Source organism: Myxine glutinosa, chromosome 3 (assembly GCF_964187855.1).
Source record: "Myxine glutinosa chromosome 3, kmMyxGlut1.1, whole genome shotgun sequence".
NCBI classification, from domain to species: domain Eukaryota; kingdom Metazoa; phylum Chordata; class Myxini; order Myxiniformes; family Myxinidae; genus Myxine; species Myxine glutinosa.
Genome location: NC_136263.1, coordinates 12,752,668 through 12,772,667, shown reverse-complemented (window position 1 = coordinate 12,772,667; position 20,000 = coordinate 12,752,668). Strand labels below are relative to the sequence as shown.

The 20,000-nt window shown below is 45.2% G+C and overlaps 1 protein-coding gene across 1 annotated transcript in view; it reads right to left on the bottom strand.

Moving 5' to 3' along the window:
* Positions 1-20,000, bottom strand: part of LOC137423806 (dedicator of cytokinesis protein 1) — a 968,048-nt gene that overhangs the window by 599,722 nt on the left and 348,326 nt on the right. The window contains exon 27 of the mRNA XM_078773719.1: positions 1,329-1,424. Coding sequence (XP_078629845.1) covers positions 1,329-1,424 — 96 coding nt within the window. The remainder of the gene's footprint in view (positions 1-1,328; positions 1,425-20,000) is intronic.

Genomic DNA, 20,000 nt, shown 5'->3' with positions numbered 1-20,000 from the left:
TTGGTGTGATGTAGTTAGTGTATGAAGAGTCAATTGGTGTGATGTAGTTAGTGTATGAAGAGTCAATTGGTGTGATGTAGGTAGTGTATGAAGAGTCAATTGGTGTGATGTAGTTAGTGTATGAAGAGTCAATTGGTATGATGTAGTTAGTGTATGAAGAGTCAATTGGTGTGATGTAGTTAGTGTATGAAGAGTCAATTGGTGTGATGTAGGTATTGTATGAAGAGTCAATTGGTGTGATGTAGTTAGTGTATGAAGAGTCAATTGGTGTGATGTAGTTAGTGTATGAAGAGTCAATTGGTGTGATGTAGTTAGTGTATGAAGAGTCAATTGGTGTGATGAAGATAGTGTATGAAGAGTCAATTGGTGTGATGTAGTTAGTGTATGAAGAGTCAATTGGTGTGATGTAGGTAGTGTATGAAGAGTCAATTGGTGTGATGTAGTTAGTGTATGAAGAGTCAATTGGTGTGATGTAGTTAGTGTATGAAGAGTCAATTGGTGTGATGTAGTTAGTGTATGAAGAGTCAATTGGTGTGATGAAGATAGTGTATGAAGAGTCAATTGGTGTGATGTAGTTAGTGTATGAAGAGTCAATTGGTGTGATGTAGTTAGTGTATGAAGAGTCAATTGGTGTGATGTAGTTAGTGTATGAAGAGTCAATTGGTGTGATGTAGTTAGTGTATGAAGAGTCAATTGGTGTGATGAAGATAGTGTATGAAGAGTCAATTGGTGTGATGTAGTTAGTGTATGAAGAGTCAATTGGTGTGATGTAGTTAGTGTATGAAGAGTCAATTGGTGTGATGTAGTTAGTGTATGAAGAGTCAATTGGTGTGATGAAGATAGTGTATGAAGAGTCAATTGGTGTGATGAAGATAGTGTATGAAGAGTCAATTGGTGTGATGTAGTTAGTGTATGAAGAGTCAATTGGTGTGATGAAGATAGTGTATGAAGAGTCAATTGGTGTGATGAAGATAGTGTATGAAGACTCAATTGGTGTGATTAAGGTAGTGCATGAAGAGTCAATTGGCGTGATATTCTATGTGTTAGTAATACATTGACGGCCCCCAAAGAAGTGCTGCATCGTTTCAAACAAAATTATGTTCCCCTTTGCTCACCTGTCAATAATAGTATTCCCTTTGAATGTTCAACACGTGAATGCCATTGTGATTCCACGTCATCCATGTGTGTTTGTTTTTCAATGTATTTATATATTTAATCTTTAAGATCATAACTAAGGAGCTCACATTCTGGTGAATCAAACGTAAAGCCAAATCTCTCACACGTCCTGTGGATCATGTCACATGTGTTTCATGGTAGATTGTACTCACGAATGACTCCGTTCCTCTGTCCATCGCAATGATCGCCTGGTTCAGCGTACGCAGCAAAGTCACCATCACTTCTTGGATGTGTTGATACACATGGGGCTGAGAGGCCACACAGGAGATGCATGTTATGTCAACTGCTTGCAATCGTATTCAGCAGGCAGCCACAAAATAAATTCAAGGTTGATAAAAATGATCAAAACTTACAAATAAAGGACAGAGGCCCACTCAACAGATATATTCTACAGTTTCACAAAAGTAGTTGTTGTTGTATAGCCCTAAACAGTTCTCTTGAACAAGCCCACAGTACGGAGACAGCTGATTGATCTCCGAGGAGCGACCCAGAGATACCCAACATCTAGGATGGTGTACCTCCCACAGAGAAAGAGAGAGACAGAGACAGAGACAGAGAGAGAGAGAGAGAGAGAGAGAGAGAGAGAGAGAGACAGAGAGAGAGAGAGAGAGAGACAGAGAGGGAGAGGAGAGAGAGAGAGAGAGAGAGAGAGAGAGAGAGACACAGAGACAGAGAGAGAGAGAGAGAGACTAGGAGAGAGAGAGAGAGGGGGAGAGAGAGAGACACAGAGACAGAGAGAGACTAGGAGAGAGAGAGAATTTGAATTTGCAACACCAATTATTTCACAAAAACAAACCAGGTCAAGTCAAATTTTACAGGAGAGAGAAAATAGAAAAAAAAAACAACAGTTCTTAATGTAGTTATTAAAAAAGAAAGACCAAATTCAATTCATTCACAACACATAAGGCTTAATTAATGCACCATTTGCACTCAAAGAGTTTGACATTTTCATTCGCCACATAATAATCAAACTCTAACCTTATTCTTGCAGACACCAGCCCTTTAAACATAGGAACAACATCAAACCCATGCCCATTATCAATTTTAATTTTCCTTGATTTATATATTGCATATTTTGTTATAGCAACTAAGAAGTTCAGGAGAATACCAGAGTCCTTGCAGGAGTGTCTGAAAGGTACACCAAAAATAAAAGAATGTGAAGTGAAAGGAAAAGAAAACTGATCAAAAAGGTGTGTGAGAATCGAGAAAAGAAGTACTGTATTAGTCTTTCGCATTTCACGTAGGCATGAAAGAGATCCTCCTTCTGTTCACAGAAAGGGGCATGCTACCGGTACTGAACTATCAAGGTGATGAACAAAGGTGTTCGTAGGGAGAGCCCAATGTGCTAATCTCCACTGGATATCTGCTAGAAACCCATAAATAGGTAGTTTGTACATATTAGGCCACAGTGGCCTGGCAGGAGACCCTGGCCCTAACCTTTTTTTTTTTTTTTTTTTCTTTCTTTTTTTTTTTTTTTTTTTTTTTTGTATACAAGATCGAGGCTCGTGAAAGAGCGAACATTAATCACACAGAAAGACAAACCGACACATAAAACATATAACATCGGGAGCGGTAGACAAGATGGGGAGAGAGGGGGAAGGACACAAACACAACATTTGAGAGCAGGGACCGAGAGACATGGAGACATCGAGAGATCTGAGAGAGGGCGAGGGCTTTGGGGGGGGGGGCATGGGAAGGGGGCGGTGGTAGAGGTATAAAACATATGGACACTGCCAGGACTTCCAGGAAAGAAGTTGGAATTTCAAACAAGGTGGATCTGGGGTGAATTAGCGGGGGTAGAAAAGATCAAGGTTTTGGATGGGGGAAGATAAGAGATGGTGGTGAACAGCTGTTTTAAAGACCTGGAGGGAGGAGTGGGATTGAAGGGAGTGAGGGAGTTTGTTCCAGAGGCGGGAGAAAAGAGGAATGAAAGAGTGAAGGTGAGCAGAGAGCCGAGATTTCGGCAGTTTAACCATCAGAGGGTTGCTGGCAGATCTTGTGCGACCTGTAGGAATATTTGGGGGACAGAGCACAGAGAGAGCTGGGGGTGCAAGGCCGGAGAGGAGTCGGTAGAAGACAGAAAGACCACCTACCTGCCTGCGGTGAGAGAGTGAAAGGCCCTCAGAGATAGCTTCATCGCGGGAGATTCCAATAATTCTGAAAGCTTTGGTTTCAACAGCGTGAAGCCGAGCTAGGTGTGAGGCAGGAGCACCGGCCCATAGGGGAGAACAGTATTCCATTGAGCTGCGGATGAAAGCCTTGTATGTGGTGAGGAGCTCAGGTGTGCCGAGGAAGGACTTCGCACGACGGAGGATGCCCAGTCGGCGACTGGCTTTGGAGGCCAGCTTGGAAATGTGGTTTTCCCAAGAAAGATCATGGCAGATAGTGAAACCCAAAATCTTGAGCGACAGAACTTCTTGGAGAGGATTGTTGAGAAAGTAGATGGGAGGGTTGTCCAGTCGATCTTTTCGGAGAGACATAGTAAGAGTGTGAGATTTGTCAGGATTGAAAGACATGTTCCACTTGTTTGACCAGTCTGTGATTTTGTCCAGGTCTTCAGAGAGTGAGGAGGCAGCAGACTGCCGATCTGAGGGAAGAGGAATGGAGCGGCAGAGAGTGGAGTCATCAGCAAAGAGATAGAGAGGATTTTCGAGAGAGTCAGAGAGATCATTGATGAAGACCAGAAAAAGCACGGGGCCCAGAACACTGCCTTGGGGAACTCCAGCCTGAACAGGAAGAGGAGATGAGAGAAACCCATTCAGGGCCACACGTTGACGACGACTAGAGAGGAAGTCCACCAGCCATGCGTGGAGATTTCCATGGATACCAAAGGAGGAGAGTTTGGTGAGCAGAGCGGGGTGCCAGACCGTGTCGAAGGCACGTGATATGTCGAGGGAGACAGCTCTAATTTCCTGTTTGGCATTGAGGACCTCCATCCATTGTTGAGACAGCAGAAGCAGCATGTCCAGAGTAGAGTGACCTGGTCTGAAACCAAATTGATGATCAGAGATCAAGCCATTGGAGAAGAGGAAAGTTTTCATATCCGAAGCAATGATGGATTCCATGACTTTGCTGATAATTGGGAGAAGGCTGATTGGTCTGTAGTTGCTAGGATCTGTTTTTGCACCTTTTTTGTGCAAAGCGGTGATGTTGGCTGATTTCCAAGCAGATGGCAGTTGACCTTGAGCAAAAGAGAGGGTGAAGAGAACAGAGAGAGGGTGAGATAGAGCAGCAAAGCATGATTTTAGGACCCGTGGGCGTGGGCTGATGCCGTCAGGTCCAGTTGCAGAATCAGAGTCGAGGGTTGACAGAAACTTTTCCACCTTGTCAGGAGGAAAGGACACGGAGTCCAGGAGCAGCAGGGTACGACTGGGTATGGTGGGTACAGAGAGGGATGGGTTTGGGACACAAGATTTAGAGGCAAACACAGAGTTGAGGCATTCAGCTTTTTCACGTGCGGAGTCAGCTGTGTAGCCGTTTGAGGTAAGGGAGGGGATGGAGGGGGAACAAACACCAGAAACGGATTTGACCAGACGCCACCAGGATTTGGAAGAGGGAGACAGATAAGAGAGTTCGGTCTTGAGAACGGAGAGATATTGTTTCCTGGCTCTCCTGAGGGTGGACACACACTTGTTTCGGGCTTTGTGAAAGGAAATGAGATTTCCTTCCGTTGGATTTGCTTTCCAGGAGACGAAGGCAAGTTGTTTCTGGGCAACAGCCTCACCACAAGATTCCGTGTACCATGGACGGGAGGAAGGGTATGACAACTGAAGACGAGATGGGATAAATCTGTGCATGAGAGAGAGCAATTTACTTTGGAAGAATTCCCAGGATGAGTTGATGTCAGAGGTGGTAGAGATGGGAGACCAGTCCAGATGATTGATGGCTGCTTGAAGACCGTGCCAGTTGGCCTGAGTGAAATGCCAGACTCGTCGACGCTGAGCAGGCTCCCTGAGGATGGTCAGAGAGATGTCCACTTTAACAAGGACATGATCAGATGATCCGATCGGAGCAGAAGAAGAGCAGCAGACATTTTCAGGGAAGTTAGTCATAACCAAGTCCAGAAGAGAAGATGTTCCGTTGACTGAGATCCGGGTCGGGAAATTGACAGATTGTGTCAGTCCCACTGAGTCGCAGAAGTCCTTTGCTGAAGAGCCATGGCTGGTGAGAGAGGTACCCACACCCAGCCAACTGGCATGGTGACAATTGAAATCACCACATATGAGGAAGAGAGAGTTGGGATGAGTAGATAGAAGTTGGTCCATATCATCAGACAGCGAGATGTAGATGGAGTCATCACTGTTTGGTGGACGGTACAACACACATATGAACAAGAGGTGGGAGCGAAGGGGAAGCCGTAGCCAGAGGTATTCCTGGGGGTGAGGTGGAGAGAGTGCAGTGCAGGGCGAGTGAGGAAGAGAGTTTTTGATAACGATAGCAACCCCGCCTCCAGGACGAGGCTCAGGTCTATCATACCGGAGGAGGGAGTAGCCCGGGAGAGATACTATGGAATCAGAGACATCATAAAGGAGGAAAGTTTCTGTTAAGCAGATCACGTCTGGTTTGACAGAAGCAACCTGTATGGAGAGATCAGTTAAGTTTGAACGAAGGCCCCGGATGTTTGAGGTCCATACCGTTAATGAAGAGGAAGGGGGAGCATCAGATACAGAACAGGGGGGAGGAGGGGTAGGGTAAGATGTGGAAGAGGTGGAAGAGATAGGGAGAGCTGTTGAAGGTGTGTCAGAGATTTCAGAATAGCTCGGAGAAAAGGAAGGATGGGGCGGACAAAAGGTTTGATGGTGATTGGGTGAGCCACAATGAGGTGTTATTTGAGGAGGGGGAAGAGCGAGGCAGAAGGTTGGGGGAGATGGAGGTGAGAGTTTGAAGGGGGAAGAAGCGGGGAGGACGCTTTGAGGAGGGGGAGTGAGAGGGGGGAAATTGAGAAGCAATGAGGGTGGGGAGATTTGAAGGGGAGGGGTGAGGGGGGAGTTTGGGAGGGAAGGGACAAGGGGAGGGATTTGAAAGGGATGGGATATGGGGGAGATTTGGAGGGGAGGGGTGAGGCAGGAGTCTAGGAGGGGAGGGGCGAGGGGGCGTCTTGGCGGGGAGGGGTGAGGGGGTAGTTTAGGAGGGAGGGGGCAAGGGGGGAGATTTGAAAGGGATGGATGATGGGGAAGATTTGGAGGGGAGGGGTGATGGGGAAGATTTGGAGGGGCGGGGTTATGGGGAAGATTTGGAGGGGAGGGGTGAGATTGGATTTTTGAAAGTGTACGATTTATGGGAAACGAACATTTATTGCAAAATGAGTTTCTTGTGACCTTCGAGTTAAAAATACGTTTAAGGATGCTGGATGGAGGATGGAGTGCAGGAGAGTTTAGGGAATGTAGAAAAAAGGCACTATAGGAGATGGATATTTTTTTTGGGATGAATTGATTTGGTGAGCAAGTCGAAAGCAGCCTTTTAAAGAAGAAGAAGAAAAAGGTGTTATAAAATATGACGGAATACATAACTTGAGGGGAAAGTGTAAACATTGAAGGTTAATGAGTGAAAACTATCTGGGGAAATGGGGGAGAAACACGTGGTCGAAGAACGAACGAACGAATAAGAATGAATAAACGAATGAGAACAGAGAAGGAAATGTTTTTTTTTTTTTTTTTGTTGTTGAGTTGAGATTTACACAAGGAAGTAGGCTATGGGTGAAAAGACTGGGAATACAGAGAACGAAAGTTATTGGATCACAAACGACGGACCGCTGAGAGAAAAACAAAGCCTCAAGGTTGTACAGTGCACACTGTACAAGGCCTCAAGACACGACACGGCAAACAGACGATCAATTTATGAAAGATAAACACCGAGAAACAACCAAAGTTGCACACAATAACTTCACACACCGAAAGATAAATACAGTTTCGACAAAATACAATTGTGAACAGACTTAACTTCGAAAAACGTGGAGACCGTGTTGAGCTTCGAAAATCCCTCCCACCGTCTCTGAGATCTCGCGAGATCTCCTATCGGAGTGGTCTTTCTGACCACAAGGCCACTCGTGTCACTCCGGAGAAGGGTGATGCTTGGTTTCCTCGAAGGAGCTTGTGAATACCCGCCTTTGTTACCAAATGAAAAGGAGATACAAGTTCACCATTCGACTGGAGAGCTGGGAGCACCTTAATTTCAGGGAAGGACAGCCAAAAATCCTCGACATTGTTGACACCTTCCCAGCCAATATTTAACTCCTCAAACTTCCTCTTGACGATGCAATGCGTATAATTTGGCTGACAACACGCACAGATCTTAAACCAAGAATGGCCGCCACCCTGCCAGCAGACATCCATTTTGCCCCAGATGTATCCCTCAGGTCACAAACTTTGCCAAGTCCTCCTTGAGTAAATTTCCTAATCAAAGTCGGACTATGAGGAATGCATGGAAAAAACCCGTTATAGAAAATAGGTTCTTGGATAAACATCCGGCAATTATAAGCCTCAAGGCAACGATGAACCCCAAAACCTTTCCAAACTCTCAGCAAACCCTGATAAAAAGTTGGGATTGAAACTAAGTTGACACGGTCAAGGTTCACCAGGAACAAGTGCCTATCATAACACAGGCCTCCCGCTTGTTGCAGCAAAAAAAACGCAAATGGGCGCCAGGGCAGCGCTTCGGCATACAACAGACGTTGCACAGACTGGAGGCGAAAAGCCATAAGCCGGGTGGACACATCCACAATTCCATGTCCACCCTCCTTCCGAGGATGGTACAGTATTTGAGGCCGAAGCCAGTGGTATCCATTCCAAAATAAATTTATCAAGACCCGCTGGATGGCTGGCATCAACTCCTTGGGTGGCAGCAAGGCAATTAGTTTATGCCATAATCTTGCTGCTATCAAGATATTTATGACAAGAGTGCGGCCTTTATAAGAAAGAGATCGCAGCAGTCCTTCCCATCGTTTCAACCGGTGTGTAATTTGTTCAATCATTCCTTCCCAGTTCTTCATTTCTACTTCCTGGTTGCCGAGATAGACACCAAGATATTTGACCCCATCTGTTTTCCACTCTAAATTCTGTGGGAGTGCCGGTGGCAGTGTTAAAGAAAGGTTATCTGAACCGCACCATAAGGCTACACTCTTGCCCCAATTTACTTCGGCGGAAGAGGCCGCAGAGTAATCTTTAAGGCAACGCTGCACTGCAGCAACACTACTTGGGCCTTTAATCAGAACGCATACATCATCAGCATAAGCTGTGACCACAAATCTTGAACCAAAAACGGCTCCCACATCCTGAGTTATTCGCTGCCTGATGGATGCTAAGAGTGGTTCAAGGGCATTTATATACAGAAGTCCAGAAAGGGGACAACCTTGATGGATACCCCGTCGGAAAGGAAAGGGGGAACATAAACTGTTGTTTACTTTCATCATGCAGAAGGTGTTAGTGTATAACAGCTTGACATAGGAAATGAAAGTTTCCCCAAAACCCATCTGCTCCAGAACAGAAAACAAATGTGTGATCAACACGATCAAAAGCCTTTGTTTGGTCAAGAAACAACAACCCAAAACTGGCACACAAGTACTTATTATGAGAAATAATATCCCTTATCAAAAATATATTGTCATAAATTGACCTTCCTGGTACACAGTAGGTCTGGTCAGGGAGCACAATAGAGCTGATCACAGTTCCCAAACGGTTTGCTAAAACCTTCGACAAAATCTTGTAATCCGCACACAGCAATGACACAGGCCGCCAGTTCTCGACTAGTTGAGTGTCCCCAGCCTTTGGCAACAGGCACATGACTGCTCTTCTGCAGGACAGGGGAAGCTCTCCAACATGAAGGCATTCATCAAATACCTCAAAGCAGGTCAGGTCCCACAAGGTATATTTTTTGTTTTTTTTTGTTTTTTGAATACTGAATCGAGGCTTGTGAAAGAGCTAACATTTACTTCACAAACAAATCAACCAGACACACAAAATATATAAAAAGAGGGAGCGGAAGACAAGATGGGGAGAGAAGGGGAAGCGCACAAACACAACATTTGAGAGCAGGGAGATGTGTGGGAGGGAGAGGGCTTAGGGGGAGGAGGTGTGGGAAGGGGTGGGGGGGGGGGGGTGGGAGAAGTATAAAACACAAGGACACCAAGGACTTCCAGGACAGAAGTTGGTATTTCAAAAAAGTGGAATTGGGGTGAAATTAGCGGGGGTAGAAAAGATCAAGGTTTTGGATGGGGGAAGATAAGAGATGGTGGTGAACAGCTGTTTTAAAGACCTGGAGGTGGAGTGGGCTTGAAGAGAGTGAGGTAGTTTGTTCCAGAGGTGGGAGAAAAGAGGAATGATGGAGTGAAGGTGAGCAGAGAGTCTTGATTTTGGCAGTTTAACCATAAGAGGGTTGCAGGCAGATCTTGTGCGACCTGTAGGAATATTTGCGGGACAGAGCCCAGAGAGAGCTGGGGGGCAAGGCCAGAGAGGAGTCGGTAGAAGACGGAAAGACCACCAACCTGCCTGCTGTGAGTGAGTGAGAGGCCCTTGGAGTTAGCTTCATCGCGGGAGATTCCAATGATTCTGAATGCTTTGGTTTCAACAGCGTGAACACGAGCTATGTGTGAGGCAGGAGCACCAGCCCAGAGGGGAGAGCAGTATTCCATTGAGCTGCGGATGAAAGCCTTGTATTGTATGTGGTGAGGAGCTCAGGTGTGCCAAGGAAGGACTTCGCACGACAGAGGATGCCCAGTCGGCGACTGGCTTTGGAGGCCAGATTGGAAATGTGGTTTTCCCAGGAAAGATCATGGCAGATAGTGAGACCCAAAAGCTTGAGTGACAGAACTTCTTGGAGAGGATTATTCAGAAAGTGGATGGGAGGGTTGTCCAGTCGGTCTTTTCAGAGAGACATCGTAAGAGTGTGAGATTTGTCAGGATTGAAAGACATGTTCCACTTGTTTGCCCAGTCTGTGATTTTGTCCAGGTCTGCAGAGAGTGAGGAGGCTGCAGACTGCCGATCTGAGGGATGAAGAATGGAGCGACAGAGAGTAGAGTCATCAGCAAAGAGATAGAGAGGATTTTCAAGAGAGTCAGAGAGATCATTGATGAAGACCAGAAAAAGCACAGGGCCAAGAACACTGCCTTGGGGAACTCCAGCCTGAACAGGAAGAGGAGATGAGAGAAACCCATTCAGAGCCACACGTTGACTACGACTAGAGAGGAAGTCCACCAGCCATGCGTGGAGATTTCCATGGATACCAAAAGAGGAGAGTTTGGTGAGCAGAGCGGGGTGCCAGACCGTATCGAAGGCACGTGATATGTCAAGGGAGACAGCTCTAATTTCCTGTTTGGCATTGAGGACCTCCATCCATTGTTGAGAAAGCAGAAGCAGCATGTCCAGAGTAGAGTGACCAGGTCTGAAACTGAATTGATGATCAGAGATCAAGCCATTGGAGAAGAGGAAAGATTTCATATCTGAAGCAATGATGGATTCCATGACTTTGCTGATAATTGGGAGAAGGCTGATTGGTCTGTAGTTTCTGGGATCTGTTTTTGCACCTTTTTTGTGCAAAGCGGTGATGTTGGCATATTTCCAAGCAGATGGAAGATGACCTTGAGCAAAAGAGAGGGTGAAGAGAACAGACAGAGGGAGTGAAAGAGCGGGAGAACAGGATTTTAGGACCCGTGGGCTGATGTCATCAGGTCCAGTTGCAGAATCAGAGTCGAGGGTTGACAGAAACTTTTCCACCTTGTCAGGAGGAAAGGACACAGAGTCCAGGAGCAGCTGTGTACGACTGGGTACGGTGGGTACAGAGAGGGATGGGTTTGGGACACAAGATTTAGAGGCAAACACAGAGTTGAGGCATTCAGCTTTTTCACGTGCGGAGTCAGCCGTTAAGCCGTTTGAGGTGAGGGAGGGGATGGAGGGGGAACAAACACCAGAAACAGATTTGACCAGACGCCACCAGGATTTGGAAGAGGGAGACAGATAAGAGAGTTCGGTCTTGAGAACGGTGAGATATTGTTTCCTGGCTCTCCTGAGGGTGGACACACACTTGTTTCGGGCTTTGTGAAAGGAAATGAGATTTCCTTCCGTTGGATTTGCTTTCCAGGAGACGAAAGCAAGTTGTTTCTGGGCAATAGCCTCACCACAAGATTCCGTGTACCATGGACGGGAGGAAGAGTATGACAACTGAAGTCGAGATGGGATAAATCTGTGCATGAGAGAGAGCAATTTACTTTGGAAGAATTCCCAGGATGAGTTGATGTCAGAGGCGGTAGAGATGGGAGACCAGTCCAGATGATTGATGGCTGCTTGAAGACCGTGCCAGTTGGCCTGAGTGAAATGCCAGACTCGTCGACGCTGAGGAGGCTCTCTGAGAATGGTCAGAGAGATGTCCACTTTAACAAGCCTATGTAAAATGACTAGATACAACTGCTTTCATCTGTATTGCTGGTGATTTCAATTGCACTATCAATCCTTCCGTAGATAGGACCGGTCATGAACCCCATCCGGCTTCTACGAAGATCCTCACCATAAGATTCCGTGTACCATGGACGGGAGGAAGGGTATGACAACTGAAAACGAGCCGTCTTCTACCTCTCCTTTCATCTCCTTCAACGGCTTAATAACTTTTACAAGATGTCCACTTACCAAAAAGTCTCATAGAACTCTCCGGGCAAACCATCAATCCCAGAGGCTTTACCATCCTTCAAGCTCCGCATAGCAGTTTCAAGCTCAGCAGCCGAAACTGTCATGTTCAGTGTGCGTTGCTGGTCCTCCTCAAGACTCGGAAGCCCAGTAGTCAGCTCCTGCAAGGCCTCATTACTTATGCTCTGGGGGGAGTACAAGTTTGTATAAAAACCCTTCAAAACAGACTTAATCTCCTGTTGGGAGGTCACTATTGACCCATTAGCAGCACGTAGCTTGTGAATCTGTTGTGATTTTTTGACAGTTCTCCAAACCAAACAAGGCCTTATTTGGCATATCCAACGTTAAATAATTCATTCTCATGCATACCAGGGTGCCCATTGCCCGCTGCCATACCAAATCAGTCAAGATTGCCTTTTTAGTCCATAACAGCCGGTCACCTGTAGTGTCTTTCCCAGCCGTATTAATGTTTTCCTCCAGGGCTGCAATTTCAGCCTTTAATGAATCAATTGAGATATTTTGCAATTTAGTGGCATAAAGACTACATTGTTGACAGAACAATTTGACCTGACCCTTTGCGAGGTCCCACCACAGTTGAAGGTTAGCATGCTCAAATTTGGAGGACAGAATTCTTTCCCACAGGCTCAAAAAGCCTCTTTGAATTTCATATCATTCAGCAGGTGGGTGTTAAGTAACCAATACGCACTACCACCTAAGGCCAGAGGCAAATTAAAACCCATTGAAACCAGGTAATGGTCTGTGAAACCAGTTGGGAGTATCTGGGTTGTGGCCATCACATTTAGCATTGGCTTATTCACGTAGAATCTGTCTAGCCTTGCCATTGATATCCTCCCATCATGGCATCTGCACCAAGAATAGCACCGTGAAGTTGGGTGTTGCAACCTCCAAACATCTTTCAAATGATGATTCTTGATGATGTTCTCCAAAATCTTTGTAGAAGCTGGATGGGGTTCATGACCGGTCCTGTCTATGGAAGGATTGATAGTGCAATTGAAATCACCAGCAATACAGATGAAAGCAGTTGTATCTGGTCCTTTTACAAAGTCATGCAGAGTGGAAAAGAACACTTCTTTCCATGGGTTCACTCGGTGCATATACGTTCACAATGATGATCTTTTGTGTGTTGCAATAGAATTCCACCGCTATCAGATGTCCCTTATAAATTTCCTTAAAGACAATCTTCCGAGCAGGAATTCTATCACTCAAGGCGATGGCAACAACAGCTTTGGGTGTGGTAAAACCACTCAACCACCACTGCCCTCGATAAAGTTTTCCCCATTCAGCAACCAGGGTGTTCGTAGCATGGGTCTCTTGTATCAGGATGATGTCGGCTTTCACCCTCTCCATCGCCTGAATTGTCTGAATTTTTCATAAGGGGGTACAACCCCCATTGATATTCAGGGATGCGATACATATCTCTCGCATTGGCATTTACAAAGGTAACTCACCCTCCGCCTGCAATTCCTTATTCGCCTTTGTGATCGCTTTCCCAAGACGCTGAAATTGGGCCTCTGAGATTTCCATTGGGTCATTTCTTTGCAGGAGGGGTCTTGCAGCCCTGATGAAAGTTTTCACATCGGGAAAATGGTCTTTGATTACAACATAGCGTTGCCTAAACGTCTCGCTTAGGAAACCGATGACGTTTTCCTTTGTTACTTCCATTTGTTCTTCTTCCTGATGATCGTTCATAGAAACAAGGCTTTGAGCTTCCTCATCCAGCTCCCTAACAACATCAACGTTGAAACTCCTTTGTTGTGTTTCAGGTGCTGGCACACCTTCTGTGTCATCAACACTGCAGTCTTCCTGTTGCATCTCCAGGGACACATCTGTGCCACCACTGTTGCCTATTATAGGTCTGCTTAGACCATCATCCTTGGTCGTTACAACCGGATGTGAGCAACAACCATTGTCACTCAGGACCTGAGACTGCTCGTTGTCACAAGGGACAATGGTTCCATCATCCCAACCAATACTGGTGCTTTGGTTTTCTTCGACAAGAGCAAGGGGTGAAGTCCTACTCTCCTCTGTTTCATCACCACCTTGCCCATCTTGCCCATCTTGCCAAGAATCATCAGGATAGTCTGAGATACTGTTTGCCTGTACGAGTATCACTTTGCTACCTTTGTCTTCGATTTTGGCGCTCAAAAAGGTACGTTTTAAGTTCCTCTTAGCCTCGGTGCCTTTCATCAATACCTCCTCATAAACCATATTATCTTGAGGTTGTAGCCTCATGTCCACATCGACTGGGTGCTCCGCTGCTGCACAAACCTCAGCAACACCGCCACTACTTGCCACACCCTGGTCTTCTGGGGTGGATCTCTGAACCCCATCCGGCTCATAAATGGGGGCACTGCATCAGTCACAGGGGGGGCTGACACAGCTGCTGTAGCGTACGTCTTCTTGGCGTCTGGGCAATACTGCTTAGTGTGTCCGTGTGCTCCACATCCATAGCAGATCAAGGTCTCAGTAGCCATGAAAATCCTGTATTCATGCTCGCCTACTTTAAAGGTGTGGAAGGTGCTCAACTGCTTCGCTGCGTCTTTTAGAACAACAAAACAAAACGTCTAAACGATTGTACGTGCTTCAACCTGCCGTTTCTCGTACGTAGAGGAACCCTAATGATTCGAGAGACGACAGTGCCAAACTCACCTAGCTTGTGCAGGATTTCCTCGTTACCTAGAAAAGGCGGAACATTGCTCAGAATGACTTTAACTGCCGGCGTGTCCATCGACGACACAGGAACAAACAGATCGTTTCCCAAGGTCAAACCGTTCTGCACAACAATATCGGCCAGACTTATTTGCGAAACAAATACCACAATTTTGTGATTCATACGGGACGCGGCACGAATGTTACTCACGTCGATCAAATCCCCAATCGCGAGCAAAATGTCATCCATTTCAACTCCCTCCGGCGGGGCAAGGCACAGCCCGTGCTTACGCGATAAACCCTCATCGGTAACACGATCGGCAGGCCTTTGGCTACTCCTATTAGCCATATCGTCAAAGGAGAAACGAAGTGAAAGCAAATAGATTTGTATAATCCTAAAAAAAGAATAGAAAAAATATATATATTAAATAACTAAAAACGAAAGCACGGTTTAAACCACGTTGGGAAAAAACGTGGTTTAAACAAACCCTCACCGTGCTGGCTCTCCCTCTCTCTCTGTCTCAAAATAGGAGAAAAGAGGGACAGGTGGTAACGAAGAAGGAAGGAAGGAAAGGTCAACCGACAAGACAAAGGTACAAATGAAAAAAAAAAAAAAAAGGAAAAGGGAAGGTAAGAAGGGAGGTGGGAAGAGGACGCATCCAACACGAGCGAGGAGACACAACACACGACCACGAGCACACGCCATCTTGCCACGCCCAACACAAACGGCCAGCAGGGGCGGTAGAGAGAGATAGAGAGATAGAGAGAGAGAGAGAGAGTGGGAGAGTTGAAGGCTTCGTGTGTGGTGGTTTACTTTCCCTGTGTCTTTTTGGGGAGCAGCACGGCATGGATGTTAGGCAGTACACCACCTTGCGAGATCGTCACCCTGCACAGCAGTTTGTTCATCTCCTCATCGTTGCGGACGGCGAGCTGCAAATGACGCGGGATGATCCGTGATTTCTTGTTATCTCGTGCAGCATTACCTGCAAGCTCCAGGATCTCTGCAGCCAAGTTCTCGAGCACAGCCGCCAGGTAGACGGGAGCACCGGCACCGATGCGCTTGGCGTAGTTGCCTTTGCGAAGATGTCTATGAACACGACTCACGGGAAACTGCAGCCCAGCAAGGGAAGAACGAGACTTGGCCTTTGAGCGAGTCTTTCCACCACCTTTACCACGTCCCATCTTGATTTGTAGAGAAGAACAGCTATCAAAATAACTTTACTGTGACAGAGAGAGAGAGAGAGAGAGAGAGAGAGAGACAGAGAGAGACAGAGAGAGACACTTTTTTTTTTTGACTTTTACACTTTTTATTACAAAAATATAAAAATACAAGCCAGTCGGTGAAGATACTATTCAATACAAGCACAATAATCAAAAACACAGAAAAGGAAAAAAAGATAATGACAGGAAAGGAAAGGAATTCAAAACAGTACCATGAACTAGAAAAGAAAAACAACAACAGAAAAACCGACCACACACTGATTCAATCCAAACAAACCTACAAATATATCATTAATTCATTCTCCTGCACCATGCAGATCCCATCAAAACACCAAATGTTCATAAACTCATCAATACATTTCTTTCTTTCAGAAACACAAAATTCAAGATTGAGTCTTGCAGATATCAAGGCGTTAAAAAAGAACAAGACATCACATTGCCCAATCGGCTTTCCTTTCAGTTTTCCTTCCTCGATAAATAAATTGCCATTTTCGCCGTGGCCACTAAAAACAAAAACAACATATGTACATGTTCTTTCATATCATTGAAACCAAAAATAAATGATCGCAGAGAAAAAGTGATCTTCATTTTTCCAGCCATGTAGTTCAGCCATTGAAATAAAGGCACAAGCCTTGCACAATCAACGTACGCATGAAACACATCCTCTGTGAAAACACAGAACGGGCAACACGTAGATGTGGGCGCGAAATGACACTAATTTATTAGACGGAATGATTCAGTGTATCATTCGCCACTGGAGATCACCTGTCCTTTTGCTTACCCGCTTACTGTATATTGATTCCCATGCAGGCTCAGATGGGAGTCCTTCAGGCATTAGCCCTTTCCACCTGGCCACTCCATTTAATGGTGAGTTCCCAAGCAGAACTGCAGTACATAAACGATACAGGTCTTTACTACTGCATTTCTGAAAAATGTTTTGTCCCTCACTAATTGGGGGCAAGGCTCCGTGACTAGGCTGTACCAATAAACCAGGAAATTGCCAGTCTTTGGATGTCACCAAAACTTCCTGGGTCCATCTTAGTCTAAGTTTGAAGCTTTTCTTTACTATTTCCTTTAGGACTCTTCCGATTATTCTGTTTGACCATATTCCAGTCATATCAGCTATCTCTTGCACCGACTTCCACCCCCAACCAGAATCATGGCAGAGGTCCAACACTTTGATTATGCCTGCTGTAATAAAGTGTTGATAAAAGTCTCGGCTTCTTGGAATTGCAGGAAAAAGCGGGTTGTAAAAAAGGGGTTCTTCCACAAACATGTTTGTAGCATAGGTTTCTTGCTGGCGACTTGTCGAAAGGCTTTGCCAGGCATTCAGAAGGCTCTGATAGAATGATGGTAGATTAGATGTGTCGACATGTTGGAGTTGGACTAAGAAAAGTTCAAGGCCGTATCCGAGCCCGCTTGCTTTTCGCAGCACGTGATAGTCGTGATAGGCCAGAAGTCGGCTTGGCAGTCTTTCCTTGTACAGCAACTGCTGTGTGGTACACAGCCGAAAAGCCATGATACGACTTTTTATATCGATCAGTCCCTGGCCACCTTCAAACAAGGGGCTACATATGACATTTGGTAGTAACCAATGGTGACCACTCCAAAAAAAAATCCACCAGTAGCCTCTGCACTGCCTTTAGTAGTGCCTCCGGCGGCTGAAGGCAGATAAACCTCTGCCACAGGGAAGAAGCCACCAAATTATTAACCACTAGAACCCTGCCTCTGTAGGAAAGGTGGGGCAGAGCTCGTTTCCACAGTCCGAGTCTTTTTTTGACATGCTCAACAATCCCGTCCCAATTTTTGAGGACGTAATATGGAGATCCCAGGAAAACCCCAAGGTATTTGACTCCGTCTTCCACCCATTTTAACTTTGTTGGTAGATGCACAGGTGGTACCAGCACTCTTCCAGGTGGAATGTTCTTGAGACAGGGAATCCATAAGGCCTTACTCTTGTCCCAGTTACACTTCAAAGAAGAAGCGAGGCAAAAAAGATTTAAACATTCAACAATAGCTGGGATATCACTCTCCTTCTTAACAACCACACAGACATCTGCATAAGCCGATACCACTACTGAAGGACTCCCAGGGGATACAGTCACTCCTGAAATATTTTTCCTAAATAAAATTAGGAGTGATCCCATTACCAAGGAAAATAATAACCCAGAAACCGGGCATCCTTGTCTCACCCCTCTTTGAACCTGTACCGGAGAGCTGAGTTCGTTATTTATTTTAAATAAACTAAATATATTGTTGTACAACAAAGTCACGTAGGCCCTAAAATTTACACCAAAGCCACATGTTTCGAGCACACGATACAAAAAAACATGATCCACACTATCAAAAGCCCTTTCCAAATCAAGGAATATTATCCCAAAATCTTTTTCCAAGCAATCACATTCCATTAAATCTCTGATCAAAAAAATATTATCATAAATAGATCTGTTTGGGATGCAGTAATTCTGATCATGGTGGACTAGATCACCGATTACCGTCTTCAACCGACTGGCCAACACTGTTGACAATATTTTGTAGTCCGTACATAATAACGAGACCGGCCGCCAATTCTTTATCTGTCGTAGATCTCCAGTCTTTGGAATCAGCGACACCACTGCTCTTCTGAAGCTTAGTGGGAGTTCTCCAAGCACCAAGGATGATTCCAGGACATTCAATAATTCAGGGCCCAAAAGGTCCCAGAAAGCCAAGAAAAATTCTGCCGGTAGGCCGTCAATCCCAGGAGCTTTCCCCGAGTCCATTTCACTTCGGGCCTGCGTTAGCTCAGGCAAAGTAATTGTTGAATCCAGGCCCAGGTACTGAGGCTCAGTTAGGGATGAAACGTGAGAAGTTAAAAATTCCATGGTTTGCTCACAAACATTTTGTTTTGCATAAACTTTTGAAAAAAACTCTCGAATGCACAACCTTACATCTCCAGGGTTGGCAACCATGTTTCCCCTAAAGTCTTGTACAGAGAAAAGGGTTTTGGGTGACTTATTTACAAAATCCATTTGGAAGAAAGATTTACTAGGGGTGTCTGATACCTTTAAATTGTTTATTCTTAATCTGATTAACAGCCCTGCTGCTTTCTCCTGAATCAGCTCTCTCAGTTGAGCCTCTTTTCAACCAATAACCTGTGGTCTCTTCTGTTATTATCTTTAGCCAGTTTACACTCTAACCGTATAATATCAGCTTCTAAACAAGCCATTGTTATATTTTTTACATCAGTTTCATGTGAAACAAACTGCTGACAAAACACTCTAATCTGAGCTTTTGTGTTATCCCACCATAATGCTAAAGAAGAAAAAGAGGGCTTTTTTGAAAGTTGGATGACCCAAAAAGCACGGAAGGCGTCTTTAAACAAAGCATCTTCGAGAAGACTGGTATTGAATTTCCAGTATGCACTTTTGCATAAGGGTTGAGGGAAAAAGAGGCCCATGGTAACTAAATGATGATCAGAAAACAAAGATGGAAAATGATTTGGAGAGATAACCGCATTCCTGAACTGTGAGTTTATGTACCAACGGTCAAGTCTAGTGAACGTCATTCTCCCATTGGCACATCGTCCCCAAGTACACTCAAATTTGTTGGGGTAATGTAGCCTCCATGCATCTAGCACACCCACTGCCGAAAAGTAATTTAACAAATCAGTACTACCTTCGGGATGAGGTTCTGCTGTATTTCGGTCTATACTGGGTTTAAAGGTGCAATTAAAGTCACCCCCTATGCAAGTACAATTATTGAGATCTATCGACTGCATGTGTCGAATTAAAGATGAAAAGAAAGCTCTTCGTTCCACACTCTCACTTGGTGCATAAACGTTGAATAGTGTAAACCGAAAATTATTAATGACCAGTTCCAATGAAATAAACCGGCCTTTAATCACCTCCTGGAAGAGGCATGACTCAGGTACTAGGCCTGGTCTGAGTAAAAAGGCTACACCAGCAGAAGAAGAAGACATGTTACTAAAAAAACATTGTCCCTTAAAGAGGCGACACCAGTCGTACTCCCCATTTTGAATTATATGGGTTTCCTGGAGTAAGAGTACATCAATTTTCTTGCGCTCAAATAAACTTTTCACCTGAACCTGGCGGTTTTGGCTTGCACCTCCGCCGTTCATATTTAAGGTTCCAAAGGTGATTTTTTTCATGGATTATCAAAAGGCGTGAGTGGTTGTTGGGAAATCTCGCTCCCTGCTTTTGTAACAGCCTTTCTAAGCCGATGAAACAGCGACCTTGTTAAATGAAATTCATCCGGCCTCCTAATTATGTCCTTTGCAGCCTGGATGAATGAAATTAAATCAGGAAAATGATCTTTTACAATCA